Here is a 15,502-nt window from a genome sequence, read left to right on the forward strand (position 1 = left end):
TTCTTCTTTTGTAAGATTGAAAAACATTTCATAGTACTGTGTGCCACATCTTGTTTATCCATTCACCCATCAATGGACACTTCTTAGTTTGCTTCTTTTTAGCTATTGTGAATAATGCTGCTACAAACACAGGTGTATGAATATATCTTCAAATCCCTGCTTTCAATTTTTCGGGATAAATACCCAGAAGTGGAATTGCTGGGTCATATGGTAATTCCATTTTTAATTTTTTGAGGAGCTGCCATACTATTTTCCACAATGGCTGCACCATTTGATCCTCCCTCCAACAGTCACAATGGTTCAATTCCACCATGTCTTCACCCAAGAGCTTCCAGTTTTAAGAATGGATTTCACCCAATGGCATTTATTGTGATCACTGATATTTTGGAATCTTAGGTCATTTTACTCTGCAGCTTCCCTCTGGAATGCTAACTGTTGGAGGGAACAGTCTCTAGTCTGTCCTGCCTCTGGGTCACATAGTTAAATGTGTTTCATCACCCTTCTGGCTTTGTGGGTGGTGGTTTCATCACCACTTTCTGGGAGGGTGGGCGACATAGGGTGACTGATGAATCACCAATTCCTGGTTTTAGCAATGGCAGTGTTGTGGTGGAACATGACGTCATCATGGAGGCAAACTACACTTCAGAGTTTGATGAACTATTTGCAAACCTCTCTAAACTCATAAAGGTCAAGATTATGAATGAGACCAAAAGGCTATCTGGTGATTCTGAAGAGTGCAGAGGTAGGCTCTCCTAAAACCCCTTGACGTTGGTGGGGAAAGGGTAGGAATGCCTCAGCCTCCCCTCACCCCATATCTCTCCTCCTTTCTGGAACTCCAGAGACCTCCCTATAGGGATCCAGAAGCCAGGCCCCATTTCCCCAGACTCCAAAGTGCCCCCAACATCTCCCTGTCGCGGGCTCAGATTGTCATCAGCCCTAATGTTCCCATCTGAGCCTGCTTACAGGCCCAGCTGCATCTAGGGATGGGCCATGACCCTAGTAGGGCAGAGGGAAGTGTTTTTGTTTTGTTCTTTCCCACCATGCTTGGCAGCCTCCTCACATCTGTGCTTCAGTGAGGAAGCCACCATCGTGAGCGAGAACGTGATGCTGGGGTTTGACTTGAAGGGTAAGCATCTCTGCAGAGTGGTAGGTGTTGGGGGGACAGGGTGTGGGCAGTAAACATGAGGGCTGGTGGCGCTTTAACCAGGCTGTCTACCCTTCCCCACCCCCCACCCCCCAGAGCAATGCACTCAGAAGGCTGCGAAGGACTATGCCCAGTTCTACTTTGTGGATGAGCTGGATGGGAAGCTGGCCTGTGTGACCAAATGCACCTCGGGGACGAAGTTGCAACTGAACTGTAATGAGGGAGAATGCCAGCTGCAACGCAGTGGCCCCCGCTGCCTGTGAGTGTCCAGCCCCTCTAAGGCCAGTGCCCACTCTCTCTAGTGGTAGGACCACACCCTCCACCATAGTTATGGGGCAGGGGTCAGGGTAGGGGGGACGCAGAAGGAGTTGGGCACAGCTGACAAGACACGTCCTTCCCCACCCATCCCTCTTTCTTCTACCCAGGTGTCCCTTCACCCCCCCCACCCCCACCAGAGGTGGGGGAGGTGCAGGTTATAGATGTGGGCATTCTAGGAGTGAGCAAGCCCCCTCCTGAGAAAGTTCTAGTCACCAATTCCCAAATCTATATCCATAGATCTCTATCTTTCACTTTCCTTTCAATATCCCAGCTACAGTGCCATTATATCACTCCTAGCTATATATAGCTGGGGCATTAAGCTCAGGAGAGCATACATTAAAGCATAAAATATAAAAATGGTAACAGGTCAGTCAAGGTGCCAGCTAGAGATTAGATGAGTGGGCACGATGTGTCTGGGACAAGGCATCTGACACTCAGATTCTGAATCCTGTTCTGCAATACTGAATCCCCACCTCCTCTCTGCCCCTTAGTCTTGGGGAGCCTCCTAACCTGGGTCCCTCCTAACCAGTGCCTACCCTTCCTTGGAGGGAGAGCCGGCTTCCTGTGCTTTGGCATTGATTTTTTTTCTTTTGCAAGATTGGGTGTGAGGGATGTTGGTGGACTGGCCTGAGCTTGTGTGTGTCTCCAGATGCCCAACCTCGGACACACACTGGTACTGGGGAGAGACGTGTGCATTGAGCACCAGCAAGAGCCTGGTGTACGGGAGTGTGGGGGCCGTGGGAGCACTGCTGGTGGTCATGGTGGTGATCCTGACTGTCTTCCTTGGCCGATCCCAGAGAAAACTGCACAGGTGAGCTTATGGATTCAGGCCCAGGGAAAGGGGGCCACAAGACCCCAAGGCTCTCCTCCTTCCCTTCAGCGTTTGGAAGTCTGCTGGGGACCCAGCCCAACTCAGTTCTGGTTAACAGCACAGGGCAGCCCGCTGATCTGATCTGTTTGGCAGAGAGATGCGACCAAACACTTGTGTCCTGAAATTGGATTATGTGATGACATTACCTGGTGTTATCACTTTGGCTGCCACAGGGCACCCCTGGGGATGAGCTCTCCAGCATTGCTTTCCCAGCAGTAAAATTGAGGGGGGGGTGGAGAATCAACCCTGAGATGGTTGAGAAGCACAGGGCAGAGCAGCTCCAGCAGCCAGAAGGGGGTTCCTCTGATTCTGGTCCATTGCTCCCATCTCACCGATAATGGAACTCCTGTGGAAGGGAGGAGGGGGAAGGGCAGGCCTTGGAGATGTTTTGTTTTCTGCCACCACCCTGGGGGCAGGCCCCTCCCTGACCCAGGGCTTGGCAGTGACAGCCCTTTCCAGAAGCCAAAGGTCAGGGCCCTCTAAGCTCCCTCCACCTCCCTGCTGCCAGCTGCTCAGGGTGTTTCTGTTGGCAGGCAAGAATACAATTTGTGGCAAGGAGAAGATCTTCCTGGCGGCTTCCAGAACACAGGCATCTGGGAAGGTACTTCTCACCAGAGGCAAGGGTGGGGGCAAAGCTGGTGGGTGGAGATAGGCTGAGAAGGCATCACAGCCAGACACGATGTGGCTGTGGGGGCTGCATGGGTCTTGCCAGCTGGTTTTACAGGTCCTGCGCCCCTGGGCTAGGCCAGTTTCTCTGCAGCCTCCTGACCCCTGAGCCCCCACGTGGTCCTTGCTGACCCTCGTCTTTTCTCTGCTCCTCCCCATGCCCACCCTTTCCCTCCCCCATGCCTTTGCAAGTACTGCACCTCTGTCTGGAAGGTTCCCCTTGCTGGGGGCTCTGCAAGTCCCAATCCCACTCTGTCTCCCACTCTGGTTCAAACACTGCCTCTCCATGGAGCATCCCGTGTATTCGGGCTCTTCTGATTCCCAGTTGCCGTGGAAAGCCACCATGTCCCACAAGGCACCATGTCCCGTGGTGCAGGGAGATGAAGAATCTCTAGCCACCACCATCCCTGCCCCTGGGCAAGTCCTGCCCTCCCAGTTCCTCCAGACAAACAATGGGGAGGGGCTACAGGTGGCGGAGAGCAGCCGGATCCTGCCCCCAGAGACCACCCCCTGTGAGAGTCTCAGATGTACTCACAGTTGGTGGGAGGACAGGGCCATGCCGAGGGCTCCATGGGCACAGAAATCTGCCCGGTCCGGCCAGGGCAGGGCGGGATCAGAAGACTGCAGAAGCACCCTCACCTGAGCCAGTCTGCAGGCCAGGCAGTGCTGTGGGCTGGTGCATAAGCCGTGTGCTTCCTGCTTCCAGGAACACAGATACCAGTGAGGTCATGGAGATCTCTGTGGGCCGTGATGGAGGGACCCACTGGAGGGGCTTTAAGGGCAGGGAGCCAGACATGCATTTCGAGCAGCTCACTCAGGGTGAATTGAGGGGGGCAGCCCTAAAGTGGGGAGACCAAGGGGATGGCTCTGCTGTAATGTAGGTGAAGGATGATGAGGCTGGGTGGGGACAGGGGGATGGGAGGAGTGGACAGCAGAAGTAATTTAGATGCCAGTGAGCTGGGCCAGGCTTGTTGCTCACAGGCTGGGGAAGGGAGAAGGCCTGGATGGGGGGAGGGACACTGCCTGGTCGGGGCAGAGGCAGCAGGTGGGGGCACACTGAGTACAGGGGCTGGTGATGAATAGGGGTACAGAGGCATCACCAGCTCTGGCCTATCTGAACCCTGGGGAGAAGTCTTGGCCAGTGGGCGGCTGGGAGGCGGCAGGAAGAATACAGGTGCGGAAAAGAGCAGAGTGAAGGGCAGGGTCCCTGGGATGACCCTGAAGGAGGCAGAAAGAAGAAATGGTCGTGGAGAGCCTGGAGCCTGCGGCTTGGAGGCCGAGGAGTGGGGGATGTGCAGGACTGGGAAAATGGCGGCTGAAAGCCCACTCCAAGAGAAGATTCTGGGCACTGCTGGTTTCTGCTTGCTGTGGTTCCCGTGGCCGTGAGGCAGTGTGTGCCGGTGACCCTCGAGCAGGGCCTTCCTCCTGTTCCACCCTCGCCCAGGTCACCCCTGAGCCTGCCCGTGGCCATGACTTTTGACCCTAGGCGTGTCAGGGGGCTGTGTTTCTCTCTTGTCTTCCTGTCACATGGGGCCAGCCCCCCAGGCTCACTCTCAGCCCGGCCCCTTTTTCTGCAGATGAGAATCTGAAGGAAGACAGATTCGCCCTTGAAAACATCTACAGCCATTTCCAGCCCTCTCTGGAGAACGTTGACCCTACTACAGAGGTGACTCAGGGGTCTGTCCCCAGCTAGTAGCTGTTCCATTCCCCCCAGCCCTGCCATCCACCACCCTGGGCTGCCTGGGGGGTGGTGGGCACCCTTGGTCTAGAGGCAGGTAACTTCCATTGGAGCCTCCTGGGCCTCACCTCCTCTCTCCCGCCCCCAGCTCCACATCCAGAGGCCCAGGGTCCTGACAACTGCTCAGTGAGTGAGACAAGAGGCTCCCACCGCTCATCCAGATTTGGACAAGACAGCAGATAGAGCCCACGACGGCGCTACTCCCCACCTCCCCTGTTGGTCCAAAGGAAACTGACATCGGGGCCTGAGGTGGCCCTACTCAGAGCTGGTGGGCTTGGTCTGGGCCCTGCTGTGAGCCCCCCTCTGCTTTCTCACACTCTGTCCAGGAGCCCAAGGGCTGCCCAGACACCCTGACATCATTGTTTGCTCCAGAGACGCCCCACTCTGGAATTCCCCCTCCCCCCAATAAAAGAGCTAGGCTTAAAGTAGAGAGCTGTGAGTGGTTTCTTTCCCTCCCCTGCAGGGGCCTGGAGCTCAGGAAGCCCTTCTTGGGGACAGCACTCCTCCCAAGATTAGATGCCAAATCTGGACATGGGACACCCAGCACTCTCAGCCCCTTCTTGTGACCACATGTAGAACATGGAGCACAGAGCTCCTCGCCTGCCTAGGCCAGGGCAGAATCGGGCCCACCTCTGCCTGAGGTCACTGTGGCAGACGAGCCTGGGGTCAGACCTTGGGGGCCTCAGGCCCAGGGAGTGATGGGTGGGAGCCCACAAAAGGCAAGGAAAGGAGTGAGGACTTGGCTCTGTTAACCTTGGGGTAGGGCAAGGTCACTCTGCACGGCCGTGGAAACTTGTGCTCACCTGGGAGCTCACAGATAGATCTCAGGGCCCACAGATCCAAGAATGCAGCCATCCTGGAGCTGGGCACTGGCCTAGGTGTGGCCATGACTTGCACCCCATCAGGGTCAGTAATGAGAGCTCGAGAAGAAGAGAGGGGGCGTCACCCTACCAGGGGGCTGGAGGGGAATGACGGGCACCCTTCTCCTTTCAGGTTCAGGCCCAGTCTCTTCTCCAAGGGTGGGAACCTCCCTCCAAGGGTCTTCTCAGTTCTCCCAGGCTGCTTCAGGGCCCTGTGCCTGCCCCTCTACCTGGTGGCCTGTGTACCTGCGTGCTGCCTGGCAAGGGAGGGGCTCCCCTCCCTCTGCCCTTTGGCCTGAAATAAAATCCGCACCCCCAGTCAGGATAGAAGCTCACACACTGACTCAGGTGGGCTGGCCTCAGCTTTCCAGTGTCTCAGGGATCAAAGGGCTCTGGGGCCCATTTATTACTGGGGTTCTTTGGCTGACACTCATTTTGCGCATTCCTGAGAGGGTGAATGGCAGGTGCACTGCCCTCCGAGTTCCAATGTCAAGACTGGTGACCATGATGCTCTGCCTGCTGCCCCTTGTCCTTCAGCTCCTGTCTTGCCATGCTGCTGCTGGGCAGGGTGAGTGAACCCCCACCTCGCCTCTTCTCCCCGGTTTGCCCAGGCTCGAGGGAGGGCTGCTTCCGGGGGCGGGCACAGGTTGGGGTATCCTCTGCCTGGAGCTCAGCTCATGTCCCTCACCCTCTCTTCTCCCCAGCTACATTCGGGAGAAGAGCCAGGGCTTTGGGGTGCGTCCAAGTTAGCCTTTCTCAGCTTGCTTCCTTTCCAGAAAGAGAGTAAGAACTCGGACTTGTCAGGGCTGGAGGGTTAGACTGAAACCGCCCCCCTGCCCTGCGGTCCCTGGCATATAGCAGATGCTCAACACCCCCTCCCCCCCCCCCGCCGCAGTCCCTGACACATAGCAGATGCTCAACCGATATTAGGGTCTGTCCTTACCCTGTGGATGTGCCCCTCCACCCCCCTGGCCACCTCCCCCCAAACATCCAGGCCTTCTTTTCATAAGAGACAAAAGCCTGAAGTCTCTGCTCTGACTCTTGTTCTGGCCATTTCTGTATCACCCCACCCCTGCCTTGTGCCCCGAGCATGTCCCAGGGCTGTCGGGCATCCCAGAACCAGGAAAGGGGCCACTGCTCTAGCCAAATGGGCACAAGCTGGGGTTTTGGGAGCCCCAGATTCTAAAAATGCAGTGAAACAGCTGTGTGCTGTGGGGCAGCTCAGTTCATCTCTGGCTTCAGTGTCTTCCCCTAAAGGACAAGGGTTGGGCCCACTAAGGATTCCATGGCCATGGGGACTGGGCTCAGGTTGGCAGAGAATGACAGGGGTTCCTGGTCACACCTTTCAGGGGTTCCCTCTGCCACTCGCCTGTCCCCAGAGAAAGAGGGAGGGGAAAAGGCAGAAACGAAACTGCAGGCCTCAGATTTGCACTCCCTTGAGACGTGCAAATCAGGAATGGCCTGGGTGGGGTGGGAAGGGGTCTTAGACGCAAAAGTGGGGGCTCATGCTGGGCCCTGTGGATGTCATTCAGACTGCCATGTCCTGGACTGTGTTTTGCCCTGAGCTCAAAACACCAGGAGGAGCGGGGGCTCCTGGTTCCCTGGACCCAGACCTTGGGCAACTCTTCTCCAAAGAGGAAATGGAGTGGGGGCTGGGAAGAAAGTACCTGTAAATGTAATCCTGGGGCTGGGGCCTCCTTGGCCCAAACCCACCCAAAGGAGACAGGGTCTTCTCTGGAGGCCTACCTGAGGGCTGACTGGCAAATGAAGAGAATGGAGGGAGGCAGGGGGGCCGAAGTCTGGGACAGGGTGGGGCAGTGGCTTGGCATGGTCTAAAGGGCTGGTTCGGGGCGCCTGGGTGGCGCAGTCGGTTAAGCGTCCAACTTCAGCCAGGTCACGATCTCGCGGTCCGTGAGTTCGAGCCCTGCGTCAGGCTCTGGGCTGATAGCTCGGAGCCTGGAGCCTGTTTCCGATTCTGTGTCTCCCTCTCTCTCTGCCCCTCCCCTGTTCATGCTCTGTCTCTCTCTGTCCCAAAAATAAAAATAAATAAATAAATAAATAAATAAATAAATAAAGGGCTGGTTCACTGACCTGAACCCTGCCATCACTTGGCATGGACTCCCAATGTGATGACACCCAGAGCTGCCACCTTATTAGTACTGAGAATGACACCCTCTTCCCAGGCACTGTGTGTGCTGTTCAGATTCTTCGTGACTTATCTCTAATAGTGGCATTTTAGGCACTAAAATGGGCCTTAGTTGGGGAAGATGGTTCCCGCTCCTTCTCATTCCTCCACTCCCCTGCTCTCCCCTTTCTGCTCTCTGTTCCTTCTTTCTGGCCCCTCCCTCCACTCCCTCTCCCTCTCTCCCCCTTCTTCTTTTTCTCCTCCTCCCACCCCTTGGTCTCTCCCACATTCTGCACCCTGTGGCTCATCGCATCTCCACTCCCAGTCTCCCCCCCTCAGTGAAATGGAGCCTTGAAGACTCTCTGGGATTCTGTGGTCCCCTCTCTGGGCCTGGCATCAGCTGGTCTGTAGAGCCCTGGCCAGCCTTGAAGGGCACCTGACTCTCCCATGTGTCCTTTTGGGGACCCAGAGCCACATCCCTTCTCAGGCTACTGGGCTGGGGATGCCTGAGTGGGGCATGGGCCTTGAGGAAGAATCTGGCGGCCTTTACCTGGCTCTTCCCGGCAGGCACACCCTCTTCTGGCCGTCTGGCCCCTCCTTCCAGCACACCCTGGTTATATTGCTTGTCAACGAAACACAACATTGTGGGCCCAGTCGAGCCCTGTCCAGCCCTGGCAAGTGCCTCTTACCTCCCATATCCAGCACAGATGTGTCCAAGGCCTGGGTGCTCAGTCATCTCCTTCTGCTCGCTTCCCCCCCTTCCCTTCCCCAACCTGAGTGCTTTTGCCCACCCATGTCCTCACCACCCTCCTACTGTCATCCTCCTCTTCAGGGAGTCACTCCAGTGGCTATCCCCCCAACCTCACCTCCATCAACAAGGTCCTTCTCCTCTGAGGAGCCTTCCTAGGGGTCACCACTGACCTCTCTCTCCTTGAATCCACTGCTGCAACCACAGGTGACCAGAAATAATTTCCCTTCCAGGGCCACCATAACAAATTAGCACAACCTGAGTGGCTTAGAACAATGGAATTTCTTGTCTCACAATTCTGGAGGTCAGAAGTCCAAGACTAAAGTGTCAGCAGGCCATGCTCCCTCTGAAGGCAGTAGGGAAGGAAAGATCTATGCCAGGCCTCTCCCCTGGCATCTGGTAGATGCTGGCAATAGACATTCCTTGGCTTGCAGGCACGTCACGCAGATCTCTGCCTTCATCTTTCCCTGAGGGGTTCTCCCTGTGTGCACGTCTCTGTGTCCAAACTTCTCTTCTTTTTTTTTTAGTTAAGTTTATTTTTTTATTTTGAGAAAGAGAGAGAGAGCAGGGGACAGGTAGAAAGAGAGGGAGAGAGAGATTCCTAAACAGGCTCTGCGCGGTCAGTGTAGAGCCTGATGTGGGACTCGAACCTATGAACTGTGAGATCATGACCTGAAACCAAAAGTGTGGCATTTAACCGACTGAGCCACCCAGGGGCCCCCAAACTTCCCTTCTTGTGTTTTTTATTTTGGCTATTCTGACAGTGTGAGGTGATACCTCATTGTAGTTTTGATTTGCATTTCCCTTTTGATGAGTGATGTTGAGCATCTTTTCATATGTCTGTTGACTATCTGGATGTATTCTTTGGAGCAATGTCTGTTCACATCTGTCCATTTTTAAATTGGATTATTTGATTTTTGAGTGTTGAGTTGTATAAGTTCTTTTTTTTTAATGTTTATTTATTTGGAGAGATAGAGCTCGCAGGGGAGGGGCAGAGAGAGAGAGGGAGAAAGAGAATCCCAATCCTAGTCTGACAGTGCAGAGCCCAACACAGGGCTTGATTTCATGAACCATGAGATCATGACCTGAGCCAAAATCAAGACGTTTAATCCACCTAGACACCCAGGTGCCCCTGTATAAGTTCTTTATATATTTAAGATACTAACCCCTTATAGGATATGTTGTTGCAAATATCTTCTCCCATTTAGCAGGTTGTCTTTTAGCTTTGTTGATTTTTTTCCTTTGCTGTGCAGAAGCTTTTTATTTTGATATACTCTCTGAATTTCCCTTCTTTTAAAAAAATGTATTTAAATTCATGTCAGAATTTCCCCTTTTTATAAGGACACCAGTCATAATGGTCATAAGCCCACCCTAATGGCCTCATTTTCACTTGATTTCCTCTGTAAAGACCTATATCCCAATAAAGACATGTTCTGAGGTCCTGAGGGTTAGGAATTCAGTATAATTTTTTGAGGGATGGATAAATTCAACCCATGAAAATTGCCAAGAACCAAAAAAAGCTAGATAGCATACTGGTTGTTGAGAATGTGGGAAAGAGACACTGCCAGCCACAGAAAGGGAGTGTGATTGGTACAGTTCTATAGAAGGTGTTTTTTTTTTTGTTTTGTTTTTTGTTTTTTTTTTTTTTAGAAGGTCTTTGAGAAAAAAGGAACACAATATCCAGGGCACATGCTCTTTTGCCTGGCAATTTCCATGTGTAGGAATTTGCCCAATGGATACACTCATATACCAATGCAAAGTCGCAAATACAGGGATATCCATATTCACCTTAGCAAATGACGTGGCGTCTCTCTGTTGCTCTTCTCTGAGTTCTCTTCTGTTCTTTTCCCTGCTTTTAAGGGCTCATGTGATAACATCGGTCCTGCCTTGAAAATCCAGGATAGTCTACCTATTTGACCTGATCAGTCAATTGATTAGCAATGTCATACTTGCCAAGTTCCTTCTGCCACGTAACATAACATACTCTTGGAATTAACACCAGGGGGCAGAGACCATGAGGACCAAAATTCTGCCTACCACACAGCCCAAACACCCATCTCTAAGAGGTAAATTAAATAAATCTATACATCTATATCATGGAGCACTATGTAGTCATTACAAAGAAGGAGGTAGCTTAATATGCTTGAGACAATGAAAAAAAGCGAGACACAGAACCATGTATACAGTATGCAACCATACCTCTTTTAAGCACTTGTTGATGTATATAATATCTGAAAGGTCTCACAAGAAACCAGTAATAGTTGAGTCTGAAAAGGACAATTTGGATATAAGGTGGGAGAAAGGCTTATTTTGTAAGTTTTGTATCATATGTATACATTAATTATTCCAAAATCAAACCCTGTTTCCTTTTTCTTCCTCCTTTTCTTCTTCCGCCTCCTCTTGCTTTTTTTTTTTTTCTTTTACAGCACAGGAAGATAATCTTTACTATATTTTAAATAAAAACAGAGCAGATATCAAGTCCCTAGGTATTTTGATTATTATTCTTTTAAAATAAGGTTTCAGTAACAGGGGCGCCTGGGTGGCACAGTCGGTTAAGCGTCCGACTTCAGCCAGGTCACGATCTCGCGGTCCGTGAGTTCGAGCCCCACGTCAGGCTCTGGGCTGATGGCTCAGAGCCTGGAGCCTGTTTCCGATTCTGTGTCTCCCTCTCTCTCTGCCCCTTCCCCGTTCATGCTCTGTCTCTCTCTGTCCCAAAAATAAATAAACGTTGAAAAAAAAATTTAAAAAAAAAATAAAATAAAATAAGGTTTCAGTAACAATAATCAGGAGCAAGACTTAACTGCACAGATATTTTGGTCATTATAATCATCCAGGACACAAAAGCCAGCAACATGAAGTAAAATAAAGGTCATGGCTGTGAGAATTTTTGACTTGCCAAAAATATAGACCGCTATATGAAACTCTATCTTTGTATTATCTCAATATTCTTCTTTTTCTAAAAAAAAAATTTTAAGCATTTATTCATTTTTTAAGAGACAGAAAGAGACAGTGCCAGTAGGGGAGGGACAGAGAGAGGGAGACACAGAATCCAAAGCAGGCTCCAGACTCTGAGCTGTCAGCGCAGAGCCTGATGTGGGGCTCGAACTCACAAACTGTGAGATCATGACCTGACCTAAGCCAAAGTCCAGTGCTTAACCAACTGAGCCAGCCAGGCACCCCTTTTTTAATTTTTTAAATGCTTATTTATTTATTTTTGAGAGAGAGAGAAAGAGAGCAGGGAAGGGGCAGACAGAGAGGGAGATAGAGAATCCCAAGCAGGCTCCAGGCTATCAACACAGAGCCTGATGCGGGGCTCTAACTCACAAACTGTGAGATCATGACCTGAGCCGAAACCAAGAGTTGGACGCTTAACCGACTGAGCCACCAGGTGCCCCTAAAATCTTTTCCTACATAAATGATGCTGCACACAATAAGAGATAATCTGCCAATTTACCATGAGATTGTTGATAGCTTTGAAGAGTCTTTCACATTTGTCATCCAGCACATTAATAAGTAACAATTACTTTTTTAAGGAAGGACACACTGGAAGGGCGCTTGGGTGGCTCAGTCGGCTGAGCATCCGACTTCGGCTCAGATCATGATCTCATGGTTCGTGGGTTCGAGCCTCGCGTCCAGCTCCATGCCGACAGCTCAGAGCCTGGAGCCTGCTGAGGATTCTGTGTCTCCCTCTCTGCATGCTCCTCCCCTGCTCACACCCTGTCTTTCTCTCAAGAACAAATAAAGATAAAAAAAAATTTTTTTTAATAAAAAGAAAGGACACACTGGCAAACTGTTAAGTTAACGGCTTTGGCTGAACACTTTTAGTCTGTCACAGGTCAATAGCAATGGTAGAAACATTGACTACACAGTTCATGGTTCGGTCCTCCCATCTTACACTACAGGTTCCATCAGAGGTGGCAACCCCCCAAAATAGCAACTGGCTGTGTGAAAGCCATATGCGCTCCTCTGGACCACTGCACAGGTCACAACATATTTATAAGCATTTCCCAACATAACCAAATGTGTTAAGGTTTGCTCTACTATGCTTGCAGTCTGTTGGTTGATGTTCTTCTGGTTATAATCTTCACCACTGAAGGTCCTATTCATATGCTCTTTAAGGATATTGTTGGCTTCATCAGCATTGAAGCCAGCCTTGTGGCAGTGGCAGTGTACTCCTCCATGGTGGCACTAACCCCCACAGGATGGAGTCTTCTCTTGTTTTTTGTTTTAAGTATAATTCCTTACATGAATCCTGAGAATCTCAGTGTAGGGCTGTATTTCCTAGGACTGACGCAAGATCTTCCTGAGTTCTCTCTCTGCCCAATGCCCTGTGAATTATAGGCTTTTCCAGTTTGCCTGGTGGAAAGAGCATTGTTCCCATGCCTACGTGAGAGCCAGGTCTCTTTCCTTCTAATCTTTTCCAGTGGCATTTCCTGGATCTTGGGTAGTTTCTTGAGAAGCAAGCTCTGATCAGCCTAGAGCTGATCAGGGACCCCTCTGTGCTAGTCTGCCTCCCAGTAATTCTGTCCTGTGAACTCTAGCTGCCTCGTTCTTTCAAGACACTGGTCTACATCTCCTCAACCCAAGAGATCTTGCTGGAAACCCTCTCAAGTCAGTCAGCTAGGGTGATCACAGGCACATCCAGTGTATTGAAAATCATTGCTTCCTGTCTTTGCTATGGTTATCAGGTTATTTGGGGGTGGGTGTTGTTTCCAGTAGGAGGTCGAATCCAGTCTCTGATGCTCCATCTTGGCCAGAAGCAGAGCATAATGTTTTTATAAGGGCCTTTGATGAGTGTTTAATCTATTTTACATACTTGGCCAATTAAATTACTTTAAACATTTTAAGTTACATTTATAAAATTAATACATTTCCTATTTAAAGACTTCAATTGTTTGATTCATAAACAAAATCTTTTCAAGTACTCAAGAAACTCCATAAACCTAATACATTAAAATGTTTATTTTTAAAACTTCCTTCAAACCTTCAAGCCTAATACATTATATATATGGTGGATCTTAAGTACTCTTAAATGTTCTAATACTGTTTATAATCTTGGCAAGATTTTCATGTAAAATGACAAGTCTAAATTGATCACTCAATTATATACTTTATTTTTTAATGTTTATTTATTTATTTTTAGAGAGAGAGGGAGAGAGCAAGGGAGGAGCAGAGAGAGAGGGAGACAGAGAATCCCAAGCAGGCTCCACACTGTCAGTGCAGAACCCAACACGGGGCTCGAACTCACAAACTGTGAGATCATGACCTAAGCAGAAACCAAGAGTTGGACACTTAACCAACAGAGACACCCAGGCATCCCTCAATTACGTATTTTAAATTAAAACTACAAGGTTGCCACATTAAGCCAAATTCTCTTGAATATTACAAATATATTAAATCTCAAGTGGGAAAAGGTTATTTGATACAAAAGGTTTGAGTTTCTTGAAGATGGTTAGAGTAAGTGTATTTGTTCCTAGGGTTAAATGAAGCTCTTTACTGTATTAGGATATTTTTGTATATGCTATAACAAATATGCCCCAAATGTGTCATCGCTCAACCGCGGTAGAAGGTTTTTTCCCTGCTCATGTAACGATAGGAGAGCAGATGTTCCCGGTCGGCAGGTAGGTTTTCTTCATGTCGTGATCCAGGGACCTGGCCTCCTTCTACCTAGGCTTCACTATCTTCTTGGGCCTCCGTGCTATCTGACTCCAACTGGCAGAGAGATCAGGACCACCAATCAGGACCACCGGGGAAGTTTCCGGGCTGGCCTGGAAATGGCATGCTCAGTTGTGCTCACATTCCATTGGAAAGGACTTAGTCGCATGTAAATGCTTCCTTGAAATCTGACTCCCGAACTGAGCAAGAGCTCCCTTTCCCACAGCTGCAAAACCTGAGGTTTGCCCCAATCTCTCAAGATTTTCAAGACCTTATCCCTCAAACCCTGGTCTTCTCGCTTCACCTCTGTGTGAATGAGGTCCTGATGCTTGATTTCTAGACCGTGAAACAAACACTGTGGCCCTTTCCAGGGGAGGCAAGGGGTGGGGGTGGGGAGATGAGGTTGGGCAATCACAGAGACTTGGGGAGAATAAAGGACTCGCAAATGAGAAGAAATGTTATAGCTCCAGGAGACTAACCTCCGTTTCTCTTTTTCAGACATCCCAGAGGACAGGGCTGTATGGGATGGAGGAGGGTGTGTGTCTCAGGGGAACCCCCGGGACCCTCAGTGCAAGGAGATGAAAGAGATACATGATACAGGTGAGGCCCAGCAGCCCTGGAGATGCTGGGAAGGGCACCTCTGAGCAAAATGACTGGAAAACTCATAAACCCCAATCCCCCCCAACATTTTACAGTCCATGACTACATGGTTTTTAGGGCCTTAAGATTATTAAAAGTGGATGGGAACCAGCCAGGATATATGGAAAGGGGTTCAGGCTCTGCTCAACTCAAAGAGCCTAGAGGAGGGAAAGAGAGACATGGATATACCTGCAACAAATATTTCTGGTTCATTCAGACAATGGATTTTGAAACCAGATTTTTTTTTCTAAAAAAGCTACAATAAACACCCCACTTAGTACCCATTACTCACACAGACCTCTGTGGAATCTAGAGGGCTTAAAATATTTTCAAAAGCACTGACAAAAGTGACACAATCTGACAACGTTTACAGGAACTGCAAAGGAAGAATCATATCTGACTGACAGTAACAAAATGCTGATAAATTTTAAAAGGAGTAGAAAATCTGGAAGAAATCCCACCATAAGCACCTCCACGTTGTCTGAAGAGGAAACTGTGGTTCTACTTACCACAAACAATACCAGCAAATTACCTTCTGCTAAAGACGACATTTCCACTTCAACACCCACTGAAGGTGCCTCCACAACGTCTTCTTCTTCTTCAGAGGCCAGTTTGTCTCCACCTTCCACTGACAGCACGACCACAGTGATTTCTTCTACAGCAGCCACTTCGTCTCTAACCCCCACTGAGCGTCCCACCACAGTGCCTACATCTACAGATCTCAGTTCCTCTCCTACT

At 50.1% G+C, this 15,502-nt stretch overlaps 2 protein-coding genes and 1 pseudogene across 2 annotated transcripts in view; 2 read left to right on the forward strand and 1 right to left on the reverse strand.

The window, feature by feature from the left end:
- The first annotated feature begins 624 nt into the window (after window positions 1-624).
- MUC12 (mucin 12, cell surface associated) lies at window positions 625-5,167 on the forward strand. Its single transcript, XM_040455651.1, has 7 exons — window positions 625-742; window positions 1,052-1,126; window positions 1,208-1,403; window positions 2,112-2,273; window positions 2,867-2,934; window positions 4,577-4,665; window positions 4,826-5,167. The coding sequence occupies exons 1-7, from the start codon at window positions 625-627 to the stop codon at window positions 4,865-4,867; spliced, it is 750 nt and encodes a 249-aa protein (XP_040311585.1). The 3' UTR covers window positions 4,868-5,167.
- A 7,061-nt stretch (window positions 5,168-12,228) lies between these two features.
- On the reverse strand, window positions 12,229-14,106 carry LOC121017445 (dynein light chain Tctex-type 3-like; annotated as a pseudogene).
- A 610-nt stretch (window positions 14,107-14,716) lies between these two features.
- LOC121017446 (flocculation protein FLO11-like) overlaps window positions 14,717-15,502 on the forward strand; it is a 2,304-nt gene continuing 1,518 nt past the window's right edge. Inside the window, exon 1 of the mRNA XM_040455653.1 lies at window positions 14,717-14,725. Within this exon, the coding sequence (XP_040311587.1) occupies window positions 14,717-14,725 (9 nt within the window). The remainder of the gene's footprint in view (window positions 14,726-15,502) is intronic.

Source organism: Herpailurus yagouaroundi, unplaced genomic scaffold, assembly GCF_014898765.1.
Source record: "Herpailurus yagouaroundi ecotype Mexico unplaced genomic scaffold, PumYag 216, whole genome shotgun sequence".
Taxonomy (NCBI): domain Eukaryota; kingdom Metazoa; phylum Chordata; class Mammalia; order Carnivora; family Felidae; genus Herpailurus; species Herpailurus yagouaroundi.